Source organism: Oncorhynchus masou, chromosome 16 (assembly GCF_036934945.1).
Source record: "Oncorhynchus masou masou isolate Uvic2021 chromosome 16, UVic_Omas_1.1, whole genome shotgun sequence".
Taxonomy (NCBI): domain Eukaryota; kingdom Metazoa; phylum Chordata; class Actinopteri; order Salmoniformes; family Salmonidae; genus Oncorhynchus; species Oncorhynchus masou.
Window position 1 is genome coordinate 46,149,528 of NC_088227.1, and position 15,887 is coordinate 46,165,414.

General features: G+C 50.3%; 1 protein-coding gene across 1 annotated transcript in view; it reads left to right on the plus strand.

Moving 5' to 3' along the window:
• nbas (NBAS subunit of NRZ tethering complex) overlaps positions 1-15,887 on the plus strand; it is a 315,206-nt gene that overhangs the window by 20,925 nt on the left and 278,394 nt on the right. The window contains exons 7-8 of the mRNA XM_064991781.1: positions 6,250-6,383; positions 8,244-8,377. Of these exons, the coding sequence (XP_064847853.1) occupies positions 6,250-6,383; positions 8,244-8,377 (268 nt within the window). The remainder of the gene's footprint in view (positions 1-6,249; positions 6,384-8,243; positions 8,378-15,887) is intronic.

Sequence of the window (15,887 nt, forward strand, 5' to 3'; positions counted from 1 at the left end):
TGTTCTGGATAGACATATTGGAGTGATGGCCTTGGGCTACACATTCTACATGTTCTGGATAGACATATTGTAGTGATGGCCTCGGGCTACACATTCTACATGTTCTGGATAGACATATTGGAGTGATGGCCTCGGGCTACACATTCTACATGTTCTGGATAGACATATTGGAGTGATGGCCTGGATAGACATTCTACATGTTCTGGATAGACATATTGGAGTGATGGCCTTGGGCTACACATTCTACATGTTCTGGATAGACATATTGGAGTGATGGCCTTGGGCTACACATTCTACATGTTCTGGATAGACATATTGGAGTGATGGCCTGGATAGACATTCTACATGTTCTGGATAGACATATTGGAGTGATGGCCTTGGGCTACACATTCTACATGTTCTGGATAGACATATTGGAGTGATGGCCTGGATAGACATTCTACATGTTCTGGATAGACATATTGGAGTGATGGCCTGGATAGACATTCTACATGTTCTGGATAGACATATTGGAGTGATGGCCTTGGGCTACACATTCTACATGTTCTGGATAGACATATTGGAGTGATGGCCTGGATAGACATTCTACATGTTCTGGATAGACATATTGGAGTGATGGCCTGGATAGACATTCTACATGTTCTGGATAGACATATTGGAGTGATGGCCTGGATAGACATTCTACATGTTCTGGATAGACATATTGGAGTGATGGCCTGGATAGACATTCTACATGTTCTGGATAGACATATTGGAGTGATGGCCTTGGGCTACACATTCTACATGTTCTGGATAGACATATTAGAGTGATGGCCTCGGGCTACACATTCTACATGTTCTGGATAGACATATTGGAGTGATGGCCTTGGGCTACACATTCTACATGTTCTGGATAGACATATTGGAGTGATGGCCTCGGGCTACACATTCTACATGTTCTGGATAGACATATTGGAGTGATGGCCTCGGGCTACACATTCTACATGTTCTGGATAGACATATTGGAGTGATGGCCTGGATAGACATTCTACATGTTCTGGATAGACATATTGGAGTGATGGCCTCGGGCTACACATTCTACATGTTCTGGATAGACATATTGGAGTGATGGCCTCGGGCTACACATTCTACATGTTCTGGATAGACATATTGGAGTGATGGCCTGGATAGACATTCTACATGTTCTGGATAGACATATTGGAGTGATGGCCTTGGGCTACACATTCTACATGTTCTGGATAGACATATTGGAGTGATGGCCTTGGGCTACACATTCTACATGTTCTAGATAGACATATTGGAGTGATGGCCTCGGGCTACACATTCTACATGTTCTGGATAGACATATTGGAGTGATGGCCTTGGGCTACACATTCTACATGTTCTGGATAGACATATTGGAGTGATGGCCTCGGGCTACACATTCTACATGTTCTGGATAGACATATTGGAGTGATGGCCTCGGGCTACACATTCTACATGTTCTGGATAGACATATTGGAGTGATGGCCTCGGGCTACACATTCTACATGTTCTGGATAGACATATTGGAGTGATGGCCTTGGGCTACACATTCTACATGTTCTGGATAGACATATTGGAGTGATGGCCTGGATAGACATTCTACATGTTCTGGATAGACATATTGGAGTGATGGCCTTGGGCTACACATTCTACATGTTCTGGATAGACATATTGTAGTGATGGCCTCGGGCTACACATTCTACATGTTCTGGATAGACATATTGGAGTGATGGCCTCGGGCTACACATTCTACATGTTCTGGATAGACATATTGGAGTGATGGCCTGGATAGACATTCTACATGTTCTGGATAGACATATTGGAGTGATGGCCTTGGGCTACACATTCTACATGTTCTGGATAGACATATTGGAGTGATGGCCTTGGGCTACACATTCTACATGTTCTGGATAGACATATTGGAGTGATGGCCTGGATAGACATTCTACATGTTCTGGATAGACATATTGGAGTGATGGCCTTGGGCTACACATTCTACATGTTCTGGATAGACATATTGGAGTGATGGCCTGGATAGACATTCTACATGTTCTGGATAGACATATTGGAGTGATGGCCTGGATAGACATTCTACATGTTCTGGATAGACATTGGAGTGATGGCCTGGATAGACATTCTACATGTTCTGGATAGACATATTGGAGTGATGGCCTGGATAGACATTCTACATGTTCTGGATAGACATATTGGAGTGATGGCCTTGGGCTACACATTCTACATGTTCTGGATAGACATATTGGAGTGATGGCCTGGATAGACATTCTACATGTTCTGGATAGACATTGGAGTGATGGCCTGGATAGACATTCTACATGTTCTGGATAGACATATTGGAGTGATGGCCTGGATAGACATTCTACATGTTCTGGATAGACATATTGGAGTGATGGCCTTGGGCTACACATTCTACATGTTCTGGATAGACATATTAGAGTGATGGCCTCGGGCTACACATTCTACATGTTCTGGATAGACATATTGGAGTGATGGCCTTGGGCTACACATTCTACATGTTCTGGATAGACATATTGGAGTGATGGCCTTGGGCTACACATTCTACATGTTCTGGATAGACATATTGGAGTGATGGCCTTGGGCTACACATTCTACATGTTCTGGATAGACATATTGGAGTGATGGCCTCGGGCTACACATTCTACATGTTCTGGATAGACATATTGGAGTGATGGCCTGGATAGACATTCTACATGTTCTGGATAGACATTCTACATGTTCTGGATAGACATATTGGAGTGATGGCCTGGATAGACATTCTACATGTTCTGGATAGACATATTGGAGTGATGGCCTTGGGCTACACATTCTACATGTTCTGGATAGACATATTGGAGTGATGGCCTTGGGCTACACATTCTACATGTTCTGGATAGACATATTGGAGTGATGGCCTCGGGCTACACATTCTACATGTTCTGGATAGACATATTGGAGTGATGGCCTCGGGCTACACATTCTACATGTTCTGGATAGACATATTGGAGTGATGGCCTCGGGCTACACATTCTACATGTTCTGGATAGACATATTGGAGTGATGGCCTCGGGCTACACATTCTACATGTTCTGGATAGACATATTGGAGTGATGGCCTTGGGCTACACATTCTACATGTTCTGGATAGACATATTGGAGTGATGGCCTGGATAGACATTCTACATGTTCTGGATAGACATATTGGAGTGATGGCCTGGATAGACATTCTACATGTTCTGGATAGACATATTGGAGTGATGGCCTGGATAGACATTCTACATGTTCTGGATAGACATATTGGAGTGATGGCCTTGGGCTACACATTCTACATGTTCTGGATAGACATATTAGAGTGATGGCCTTGGGCTACACATTCTACATGTTCTGGATAGACATATTGGAGTGATGGCCTTGGGCTACACATTCTACATGTTCTGGATAGACATATTGGAGTGATGGCCTTGGGCTACACATTCTACATGTTCTGGATAGACATATTGGAGTGATGGCCTGGATAGACATTCTACATGTTCTGGATAGACATATTGGAGTGATGGCCTCGGGCTACACATTCTACATGTTCTGGATAGACATATTGGAGTGATGGCCTTGGGCTACACATTCTACATGTTCTGGATAGACATATTGGAGTGATGGCCTCGGGCTACACATTCTACATGTTCTGGATAGACATATTGTAGTGATGGCCTTGGGCTACACATTCTACATGTTCTGGATAGACATATTGGAGTGATGGCCTGGATAGACATTCTACATGTTCTGGATAGACATATTGGAGTGATGGCCTCGGGCTACACATTCTACATGTTCTGGATAGACATATTGGAGTGATGGCCTTGGGCTACACATTCTACATGTTCTGGATAGACATATTGGAGTGATGGCCTGGATAGACATTCTACATGTTCTGGATAGACATATTGGAGTGGAGCATAAGGTACCCAATCCATCCAGTATGGATGACAGTACAGTCCACACGCAAAGGTGATGACTAGTGTGTTTAACTTCGGACCAGAGGCTAGACCAATTATGTACCAAAGACATCTCAGATCTGTTGTTGTTTCTTCTTCTGCCATGCGTAATATCCGGTATCTATCGCGTAATGGCCGTCTTCATTTTAATTGGTTCGCGGGACAACGGTGTCTTAGAATTTGACACGGTCACCTCAACAGCCCTAGTGACTTGTCTTAATCTAATTAGATTTAACTCCGAATCTAATTCGATTTGACTCTTAATTTAATTAGACTAGTCTTGACAACCTTTGTTAGTTAGAACTTTTTTATTAAGTTAATAAACAATAAATTAATTTGTCAACAGTTTTTAAAGTTGTTTGAGTCAGTACCACATAAATGTTTTCACTTTGAGTTAAACTTTTTACGAGAAGTATTTGACACAAATGCCTTGGGGGTCACAGTGCGCACACCCTGAAGACAACAGGAAAAATAGACATGGTGTTTATCTACACTACATACATGTGGACACCCCTCACACCCTGACAACAACAGGAAAAATAGACATGGTGTTTATTTAATTTTACCTTTATTTATCCACACAAGTCAGTTAAGAACAAATTCTTATTTTCAATGACGGCCTAGGAACAGTGGGTAAACTGCCTGTTCAGGGGCAGAACGACAGATTTGTACCTTGTCAGCTCAGGGATTCAAACTTGCAACCTTCAGGTTACTAGTCCAACGCTCTAACCACTAGGCTACCCTGCCGCCCCTCCACTCTAACCACTAGGCTACCCTGCCGCCCCGGTGTATATCTAAACTACATATATGTGGACACCCCTTTTTACGTTCGTACATTGAGCTATTTCAGCCACATCCTTTGCTGACAGCTGTATAAAATCGATCGCACAGCCATGCAATCTCCATAGACAAACATTGGCAGTAGAATGGTCTTACTGAAGAGCTCAGTGATTTTCAACGTGGCACCATCACAGGATGCCACCTTTCCAACAAGTCAGTTTGTTAAATTTCTACCCTGCTCGAGTTCCCCCAGAACTGCCGAGTGCTGAAACACGTAGCGTGTAAACCTAGTCTGTCCTCGGTTACAACCCTCAGTACCGAGTTACAAACTGCCTCTGGAAGCAACGTCAGCACAATAATTGTTCGTTGGGAGCTTCATGAAATGGGTTTCCATGACCGAGCAGCTGCACACAAGCCTAAGATCACCAAAATGCCAAGCGTTGGCTGGAGTGGTGTGAAGCTCGCCACCATTGGACTCTGGAGTGATGAATCACGCTTCACCATCTGGCAGTCTGATGGACTAATCTGGGTTTTGATGGATGCCAGGAGAACTGGGTGTGTCCCGAGCCCAGTGGGTGTGTCCCGAGCCCAGTGGGTGTGTCCCGAGCCCAGTGGGTGTGTCCCGAGCCCAGTGGGTGTGTCCCGAGCCCAGTGGGTGTGTCCCGAGCCCAGTGGGTGTGTCCCGAGCCCAGTGGGTGTGTCCCGAGCCCAGTGGGACACGTTGTAAAAAAATAAAGGGGGGCAATTCAAGTAGTCTGGGTAGCCATTTGACGAACTGTTGAGCAGTCGTACGGTTTAGGTGTGGAAGCCTGGAGCCTTTTGGTCCCAGACCTGGTGCTCCGGTACCGCCTGCAGAAGTCTATGACCTGATGATCCTTGACTGGTTTAAGGGCGTTCCTCTGACACCGCCTGGTATAGAGCTCGGTGCGTTTGGAATATTTATTTCTCAACAAGCTGACCAATACAAGGGGTTTATTTACTCTGGGGGATAGTAGATGGACAGTGACAGTGCTGTTTATCACTCGTCTTGTTGGCTGATGAACACGTAGTTATTCCAGCATCTTCTAAGTGGAGGACGGTAAGAAGGACCGTACGTTGTTGCATCCTGGACTGTGATGTCATCATTCTGAACACTTCCTAGTCAGGCACCCAATGCATCCTGGACTGTGATGTCATCATTCTGAACACTTCCTAGTCAGGCACCCAATGCATCCTGGACTGTGATGTCATCATTCTGAACACTTCCTAGTCAGGCACCCAATGCATCCTGGTCTGGCAGATGTACGGTCAATAACAAAATGTTGCCAGTGAAATGTGTGTGTGTGTGTGTGTGTGTGTGTGTGTAATAATGTGTGTGTGTGTGTAATAATGTGTGTGTGTAATAATTAGTGTGTGTGTGTAATAATGTGTGTGTGTAATAATGTGTGTGTGTGTTACAGTGCCGAAGGACCCCAGTCCCCAGTGGCGGAGGGTGGTGTGGTCCCATGACTGTGCCCTGCTGGCGTACGCTGACAGTACCGGTACCGTGCGCGTCTTCGACCTCATGGGCAGCGAACTGTTCGTCATCCCCCCGGTAACCACATCAACACACTCATACATATACACACGAAGGGCTGGTAGATGTGGTGTTCTGGTACAGTCAGACTATGCTGCTCTATATCTCTCTCTCTCTCTCTCCTCTTCCCCCCGCTCTCTCTCCTCTTCCCCCCGCTCTCTCTCCTCTTACCCCCCTCTCTCTCTCCTCTTACCCCCCCCTCTCTCTCCTCTTCCCCCCGCTCTCTCTCCTCTTCCCCCCGCTCTCTCTCCTCTTCCCCCCCGCTCTCTCTCCTCTTCCCCCGCTCTCTCTCCTCTTCCCCCCTCTCTCTCTCCTCTTCCCCCCGCTCTCTCTCCTCTTCCCCCCGCTCTCTCTCCTCTTACCCCCCTCTCTCTCCTCTTCCCCCGCTCTCTCTCCTCTTCCCCCCCGCTCTCTCTCCTCTTCCCCCCGCTCTCTCTCCTCTTCCCCCGCTCTCTCTCCTCTTCCCCCTCTCTCTCTCCTCTTCCCCCCCTCTCTCTCCTCTTCCCCCTCTCTCTCTCCCTCTTCCCCCCCTCTCTCTCCTCTTCCCCCGCTCTCTCTCCTCTTCCCCCGCTCTCTCTCCTCTTCCCCCCTCTCTCTCTCCTCTTCCCCCCGCTCTCTCTCCTCTTTCCCCCGCTCTCTCTCCTCTTCCCCCCGCTCTCTCTCCTCTTCCCCCGCTCTCTCTCCTCTTCCCCCGCTCTCTCTCCTCTTCCCCCGCTCTCTCTCCTCTTCCCCCGCTCTCTCTCCTCTTCCCCCCCTCTCTCTCCTCTTCCCCCTCTCTCTCTCCTCTTCCCCCCCTCTCTCTCCTCTTCCCCCGCTCTCTCTCCTCTTCCCCCCGCTCTCTCTCCTCTTCCCCCGCTCTCTCTCCTCTTCCCCCCGCTCTCTCTCCCTCTCTCTCCTCTTCCCCCGCTCTCTCTCCTCTTCCCCCGCTCTCTCTCCTCTTCCCCGCTCTCTCTCCTCTTCCCCCCGCTCTCTCTCCTCTTTCCCCCGCTCTCTCTCCCTCTCTCTCCTCTTCCCCCGCTCTCTCTCCTCTTCCCCCGCTCTCTCTCCTCTTCCCCCGCTCTCTCTCCTCTTCCCCCCGCTCTCTCTCCCTCTCTCTCCTCTTCCCCCCGCTCTCTCTCCTCTTCCCCCGCTCTCTCTCCTCTTCCCCCCGCTCTCTCTCCCTCTCTCTCCTCTTCCCCCCGCTCTCTCTCCTCTTCCCCCCGCTCTCTCTCCTCTTCCCCCGCTCTCTCTCCTCTTCCCCCGCTCTCTCTCCCTCTCTCTCCTCTTCCCCCCGCTCTCTCTCTCCTCTTCCCCCCGCTCTCTCTCCTCTTCCCCCGCTCTCTCTCCCTCTCTCTCCTCTTCCCCCCGCTCTCTCTCCTCTTCCCCCCCGCTCTCTCCTCTTCCCCCCGCTCTCTCTCCTCTTCCCCCGGTCTCTCTCTCCTCTCCCCCGGTCTCTCTCTCTCTCTCTCCTCTTCCCCCCGCTCTCTCTCTCTCCTCTCCCCCGGTCTCTCTCTCTCTCTCCTCTTCCCCCCGCTCTCTCTCTCTCCTCTCCCCCGGTCTCTCTCTCTCTCTCTCTCCTCTTCCCCCCCGCTCTCTCTCTCCTCTCCCCCGGTCTCTCTCTCTCTCTCTCTCCTCTTCCCCCCCTCTCTCTCTCTCCTCTTCCCCCCCCTCTCTCTCTCTCCTCTTCCCCCCCGCTCTCTCTCTCCTCTCCCCCCGGTCTCTCTCTCCTCTTTCCCTTATAGTGTTATTTATGTATCGATATTTCAAAGTATTTGATCTTCGTGATTTTTGTTGTCTTGATAAGTAGTAAAATCCTCATCGTTTATCAGATGGTATAAATCAATAAGTCGATGTAAGAGCAGGTGAAATCGATCCCCTGTCTCTGTAACTCCTCCCTAGATGGCTAGTTTCCCGGGTGATTTCAGCTACGCCGCAGCAGGCCTGATCTTCCTGGAGTACACGGCCAGTGCTCAGTGGTCCGCTGAGCTGCTCGTCATCACATACGGGGGCGGGCTCAAGAGCTACCTCGTCAGGTATTGGCTCATCTTAACCCCTCTGCTTGAGCTTTCCGTGTGTGTGAGTGGCTTGTCTGTTCCATTACCAGACTGATCCTTGTTCAAACACAGACCGTGTGTGTGTGTGTGTGTGTGTGTGTGTGTGTGTGTGTGTGTGTGTTTGTGGACTGATTAAATGTTCGCTGGGTTTCATACAGGAATCGATAAATCTTGTGTGAGTGTCCATGCATGTTAATGTCCGGAAGATTCTCACGATTAATATCCATGAAATTGTTCTCAGTAGAAATATCCGGCGTTGTAGCCAAACATTAGTCTCAACGATGTGGACTGTTTGAATCGATCCATCACATTTATCTATAAAGCCCTTTTTACATCAGCAAAGTGCTGTACAGAAACCCAGCCTGAAACCCCAAACAGCAAGCAATGCAGGTGTAGAAGCACGGTGGCTAGGAAAAACTCCCTAGAAAGGACAAAACCTAGGAAGAAACCTAGAGAGGAACTAGGCTATGAGGTGTAGAAGCACGGTGGCTAGGAAAAACTCCCTAGAAAGGACTAAACCGAGAGAGGAACCAGGCTATGTGGGGTGGCCAGTCCTCTACTGGCTAGAGAGGAACCAGGATCTGAGGGGTGACCAGTCCTCTACTGGCTGTACTGGGTAGAGAGGAACCAGGCTCTGAGGGGTGACCAGTCCTCTACTGGCTGTACTGGGTAGACCAGAGGAACCAGGCTCTGAGGGGTGACCAGTCCTCTACTGGCTGTACTGGGTAGAGAGGAACCAGGCTCTGAGGGGTGACCAGTCCTCTACTGGCTGTACTGGGTAGAGAGGAACCAGGCTCTGAGGGGTGACCAGTCCTCTACTGGCTGTACTGGGAAGAGAGGAACCAGGCTCTGAGGGGTGACCAGTCCTCTACTGTCTGTACTGGGTAGACCAGAGGAACCAGGCTCTGAGGGGTGACCAGTCCTCTTCTGGCTGTACTGGGTAGAGAGGAACCAGGCTCTGAGGGGTGACCAGTCCTCTACTGGCTGTACTGGGTAGAGAGGAACCAGGCTCTGAGGGGTGACCAGTCCTCTACTGGCTGTACTGGGTAGAGAGGAACCAGGCTCTGAGGGGTGGCCAGTCCTCTACTGGCTGTACTGGGTAGAGAGGAACCAGGCTCTGAGGGGTGACCAGTCCTCTACTGGCTGTACTGGGTAGAGAGGAACCAGGCTCTGGGGGGTGACCAGTCCTCTACTGGCTGTACTGGGTAGACCAGAGGAACCAGGCTCTGAGGGGTGACCAGTCCTCTACTGACTGTACTGGGTAGACCAGAGGAACCAGGCTCTGGGGGGTGACCAGTCCTCTACTGGCTGTACTGGGTAGACCAGAGGAACCAGGCTCTGAGGGGTGACCAGTCCTCTACTGGCTGTACTGGGTTGAGAGGAACCAGGCTATGAGGGGTGGCCAGTCCTCTACTGGCTGTACTGGGTAGAGAGGAACCAGGCTCTGAGGGGTGACCAGTCCTCTACTGGCTGTACTGGGTAGACCAGAGGAACCAGGCTCTGAGGGGTGGCCAGTCCTCTACTGGCTGTACTGGGTAGAGAGGAACCAGGCTCTGGGGGGTGACCAGTCCTCTACTGGCTGTACTGGGTAGACCAGAGGAACCAGGCTCTGAGGGGTGGCCAGTCCTCTACTGGCTGTACTGGGAAGAGAGGTACCAGGCTCTGAGGGGTGACCAGTCCTCTACTGGCTGTACTGGGTAGAGAGGAACCAGGCTCTGAGGGGTGACCAGTCCTCTACTGGCTGTACTGGGTAGACCAGAGGAACCAGGCTCTGAGGGGTGATCAGTCCTCTTCTGGCTGTGCTGGGTAGAGAGGAACCAGGCTCTGAGGGGTGACCAGTCCTCTACTGTCTGTACTGGGTAGAGAGGAACCAGGCTCTGAGGGGTGACCAGTCCTCTACTGGCTGTACTGGGTAGAGAGGAACCAGGCTCTGAGGGGTGATCAGTCCTCTACTGGCTGTACTGGGTAGACCAGAGGAACCAGGCTCTGAGGGGTGACCAGTCCTCTACTGGCTGTACTGGGTAGAGAGGAACCAGGCTCTGAGGGGTGGCCAGTCCTCTACTGGCTGTACTGGGTAGAGAGGAACCAGTCCTCTGAGGAGTGACCAGTCCTCTACTGACTGTACTGGGTAGACCAGAGGAACCAGGCTCTGAGGGGTGACCAGTCCTCTACTGGCTGTACTGGGTAGAGAGGAACCAGGCTCTGAGGGGTGACCAGTCCTCTACTGACTGTACTGGGTAGACCAGAGGAACCAGGCTCTGAGGGGTGACCAGTCCTCTACTGGCTGTACTGGGTAGAGAGGAACCAGGCTCTGAGGGGTGACCAGTCCTCTACTGGCTGTACTGGGTTGAGAGGAACCAGGCTATGAGGGGTGGCCAGTCCTCTACTGGCTGTACTGGGTAGAGAGGAACCAGGCTCTGAGGGGTGACCAGTCCTCTACTGGCTGTACTGGGTAGACCAGAGGAACCAGGCTCTGAGGGGTGGCCAGTCCTCTACTGGCTGTACTGGGTAGAGAGGAACCAGGCTCTGGGGGGTGACCAGTCCTCTACTGGCTGTACTGGGTAGACCAGAGGAACCAGGCTCTGAGGGGTGACCAGTCCTCTACTGGCTGTACTGGGTAGAGAGGAACCAGGCTCTGAGGGGTGACCAGTCCTCTACTGGCTGTACTGGGTAGACCAGAGGAACCAGGCTCTGAGGGGTGACCAGTCCTCTACTGGCTGTACTGGGTAGAGAGGAACCAGGCTCTGAGGGGTGACCAGTCCTCTACTGGCTGTACTGGGTAGACCAGAGGAACCAGGCTCTGAGGGGTGGCCAGTCCTCTACTGGCTGTACTGGGAAGAGAGGAACCAGGCTCTGAGGGGTGACCAGTCCTCTACTGGCTGTACTGGGTAGAGAGGAACCAGGCTCTGAGGGGTGACCAGTCCTCTACTGACTGTACTGGGTAGACCAGAGGAACCAGGCTCTGAGGGGTGACCAGTCCTCTACTGGCTGTACTGGGTAGACCAGAGGAACCAGGCTCTGAGGGGTGACCAGTCCTCTACTGGCTGTACTGGGTAGACCAGAGGAACCAGGCTCTGAGGGGTGACCAGTCCTCTACTGGCTGTACTGGGTAGAGAGGAACCAGGCTCTGAGGGGTGACCAGTCCTCTACTGGCTGTACTGGGAAGAGAGGAACCAGGCTCTGAGGGGTGACCAGTCCTCTACTGTCTGTACTGGGAAGAGAGGAACCAGGCTCTGAGGGGTGACCAGTCCTCTACTGGCTGTACTGGGTAGAGAGGAACCAGGCTCTGAGGGGTGACCAGTCCTCTACTGGCTGTACTGGGTAGAGAGGAACCAGGCTCTGAGGGGTGACCAGTCCTCTACTGGCTGTACTGGGTAGAGAGGAACCAGGCTCTGAGGGGTGACCAGTCCTCTACTGGCTGTACTGGGTAGAGAGGAACCAGGCTCTGAGGGGTGACCAGTCCTCTACTGACTGTACTGGGTAGACCAGAGGAACCAGGCTCTGAGGGGTGACCAGTCCTCTACTGGCTGTACTGGGTAGACCAGAGGAACCAGGCTCTGAGGGGTGACCAGTCCTCTACTGGCTGTACTGGGTAGACCAGAGGAACCAGGCTCTGAGGGGTGGCCAGTCCTCTACTGGCTGTACTGGGTAGAGAGGAACCAGGCTCTGAGGGGTGACCAGTCCTCTACTGGCTGTACTGGGTAGAGAGGAACCAGGCTCTGAGGGGTGACCAGTCCTCTACTGGCTGTACTGGGTAGAGAGGAACCAGGCTCTGAGGGGTGACCAGTCCTCTACTGGCTGTACTGGGTAGAGAGGAACCAGGCTCTGAGGGGTGACCAGTCCTCTACTGGCTGTACTGGGTAGAGAGGAACCAGGCTCTGAGGGGTGACCAGTCCTCTACTGACTGTACTGGGTAGACCAGAGGAACCAGGCTCTGAGGGGTGACCAGTCCTCTACTGGCTGTACTGGGTAGACCAGAGGAACCAGGCTCTGAGGGGTGACCAGTCCTCTACTGGCTGTACTGGGTAGAGAGGAACCAGGCTCTGAGGGGTGACCAGTCCTCTACTGGCTGTACTGGGTAGACCAGAGGAACCAGGCTCTGAGGGGTGACCAGTCCTCTACTGACTGTACTGGGTAGAGAGGAACCAGGCTCTGAGGGGTGACCAGTCCTCTACTGGCTGTACTGGGTAGAGAGGAACCAGGCTCTGAGGGGTAACCAGTCCTCTACTGGCTGTACTGGGTAGACCAGAGGATCCAGGCTCTGAGGGGTGACCAGTCCTCTACTGGCTGTACTGGGTAGAGAGGAACCAGGCTCTGAGGGGTGACCAGTCCTCTACTGGCTGTACTGGGTAGAGAGGAACCAGGCTCTGAGGGGTGACCAGTCCTCTACTGGCTGTACTGGGTAGAGAGGAACCAGGCTCTGAGGGGTGACCAGTCCTCTACTGGCTGTACTGGGTAGAGAGGAACCAGGCTCTGAGGGGTGACCAGTCCTCTACTGGCTGTACTGGGTAGACCAGAGGAACCAGGCTCTGAGGGGTGACCAGTCCTCTACTGGCTGTACTGGGTAGACCAGAGGAACCAGGCTCTGAGGGGTGACCAGTCCTCTACTGGCTGTACTGGGTAGACCAGAGGAACCAGGCTCTGAGGGGTGACCAGTCCTCTACTCGGACTGGGCCAATCAGGCTGGATATAACCCCAACTACTTTGCCAAAGTACAGCCCCCACACCACTAGAGAGATATCAACAGACCACCAACTTACCACTCTGAGACCGTGCTGAGTACAGCCCACGAAGATCTACACCACCGAAACGAGCCAGAGAATAGGAATAGATGGAAGAGCACCAGTAAGCCAGTGACTCACCCCTAGAATTGGGTCAGAGGCAGAGAGACGACTCACCCCCCGTAGGGACGGCGTGGTGATTAAACCCTGGCAGGAGACAACTCACCCCTCGTAGGGACGGCGTGGTGATTAAACCCTGGCAGGAGACGACTCACCCCTCGTAGGGACGGCGCGGTGATTAAACCCTGGCAGGAGACGACTCACCCCCCGTAGGGACGGCGTGGTGATTAAACCCTGGCAGGAGACGACTCACCCCTCGTAGGGACGTCTTTTATTGTGTTACGAGTTTCAAATTGATTAAATGTAGATGTTGTGTCCCTGATCTGCACACAATACCCCCGAATGTCAAAGTGGAATTATGTTTTTAGACATTTCTACAAATGTAATACAAAGTGTAAATCTGAACTATCTTGAGTCAATACGTATTATTGATTATATTATTATATTATATTATTATATTAATTATAAGTATTCGACCCCTTTGATATGACAAGCCAGTAAAAATGTGGAACAATGTGTTAACAAAGTTACGTAATAAGTTGTATGGACTCACTGTGTGTGCAATAATAAGTGTAACATGATTTGTGAATGACTAGCTCATCTCTGTACCCCACACAAACATCTGTCAGGTCCCTCAGTCGAGCACTGAATTTCACACACAGATTCAACCACAAAGACCTGGGAGGTTTTCCAATGCCTCACTGAGAAGGACACGTCTTGGTAGATGGATAAAAACATTAAAATAAAGCAGACATTAAATATCCCTTTAAACATGAAGTTAATGACACGTTGGATGGTGTGTCAATACACCCAGTCAATACAAAGATACAGGCGTCCTTCCTAACTCAGTTGCCGGGGAGGAAGGAAACTGCTCAGGGATTTAACCACGAGGCCAATGATGACTTTAAAACAGTTACAGAGTTTAATGGCTGTGATCGGAGAAAACTGAGGATGGATCAACTACACTGTAGTTACTCCACAACACTAACCTAAATGACAGAGTGAAAAGAACACAAACACACACACATATATGTTGTGAATGATGGTATTTAGCAGTCAAGTTTAATTAAATTGTTAAGAAAACCTTCAGGTGATACATTTTAGATGGTGTAACAATACACCCAGTCACAACAAAGATACAGGAAGGAAACCGCTCAGGGATTTAACCACGAGGCCAATGGGGACTGACTTTAAAACAGTCACAGAGTTTAATGGATGTGATCGGAGAAAACTGAGGATGGATCAACTACATTGTAGTTACTCCACAATACTAAACTAATTGACTAAATGAAAAGAAGGAAGCCTGTACAGAATAAAATATCCCAGAACATCCTGTTTGAAAATATATGGCAAGACCTGAAAATGGCTGTCTGAAAATGGCTGTCTCGCAATGATCAACAACCAACTTGACAGAGCTTGAAGAATTTAGAAAACGATGTGCAAATATTGTATAATCCAGGTGTGTAAAGATTTTAAAGACTTACCCAGGAAGACTCACAGCTCTTAGACTTACCCAGGAAGACTCACAGCTCTTAGACTTACCCAGAAAGATTCACAGCTCTTAGACTTACCCAGGAAGACTCACAGCTCTTAGACTTACCCAGGAAGACTCACAGCTCTTAGACTTACCCAGAAAGACTCACAGCTCTTAGACTTACCCAGAAAGACTCACAGCTCTTAGACTTACCCAGAAAGACTCACAGCTCTTAGACTTACCCAGAAAGACTCACAGCTCTTAGAGACTTACCCAGAAAGACTCACAGCTCTTAGACTTACCCAGAAAGACTCACAGCTCTTAGACTTACCCAGAAAGACTCACGACTGTAATCGCTGCCAAAAGTGTTTCTACAAAGTATTGACTTGGGTGTGAAATACTTAGGTCAATGAGATATTTCTGTATTTCATTTTTATAGAATTAGCATATATTTCTAAACACGTTTTCACTTTGTAATTTATAAGGTAATGGGTGAGAACATTTAATAATGCTGCTCCCTCCACTCACTACTGGGAGACTATTGGTGCTGCTCCCTCTACACTCACTACTGGGAGACTATTGGTGCTGCTCCCTCCACTCACTACTGGGAGACTATTGGTGCTGCTCCCTCTACACTCACTACTGGGAGACTATTGGTGCTGCTCCCTCTACACTCACTACTGGGAGACTATTGATGCTGCTCCCTCTACACTCACTACTGGGAGACTATTGGTGCTGCTCCCTCTACACTCACTACTGGGAGACTATTGGTGCTGCTCCCTCCACTCACTACTGGGAGACTATTGATGCTGCTCCCTCTACACTCACTACTGGGAGACTATTGATGCTGCTCCCTCTACTGGGAGACTATTGATGCTGCTCCCTCTACACTCACTACTGGGAGACTATTGATGCTGCTCCCTCTACACTCACTACTGGGAGACTATTGATGCTGCTCCCTCTACTGGGAGACTATTGATGCTGCTCCCTCTACACTCACTACTGGGAGACTATTGATGCTGCTCCCTCTACACTCACTACTGGGAGACTATTGATGCTGCTCCCTACACTCACTACTGGGAGACTATTGATGCTGCTCCCTCTACACTCACTACTGGGAGACTATTGGTGCTGCTCCCTCTACTGGGAGACTATTGATGCTGCTCCCTCTACA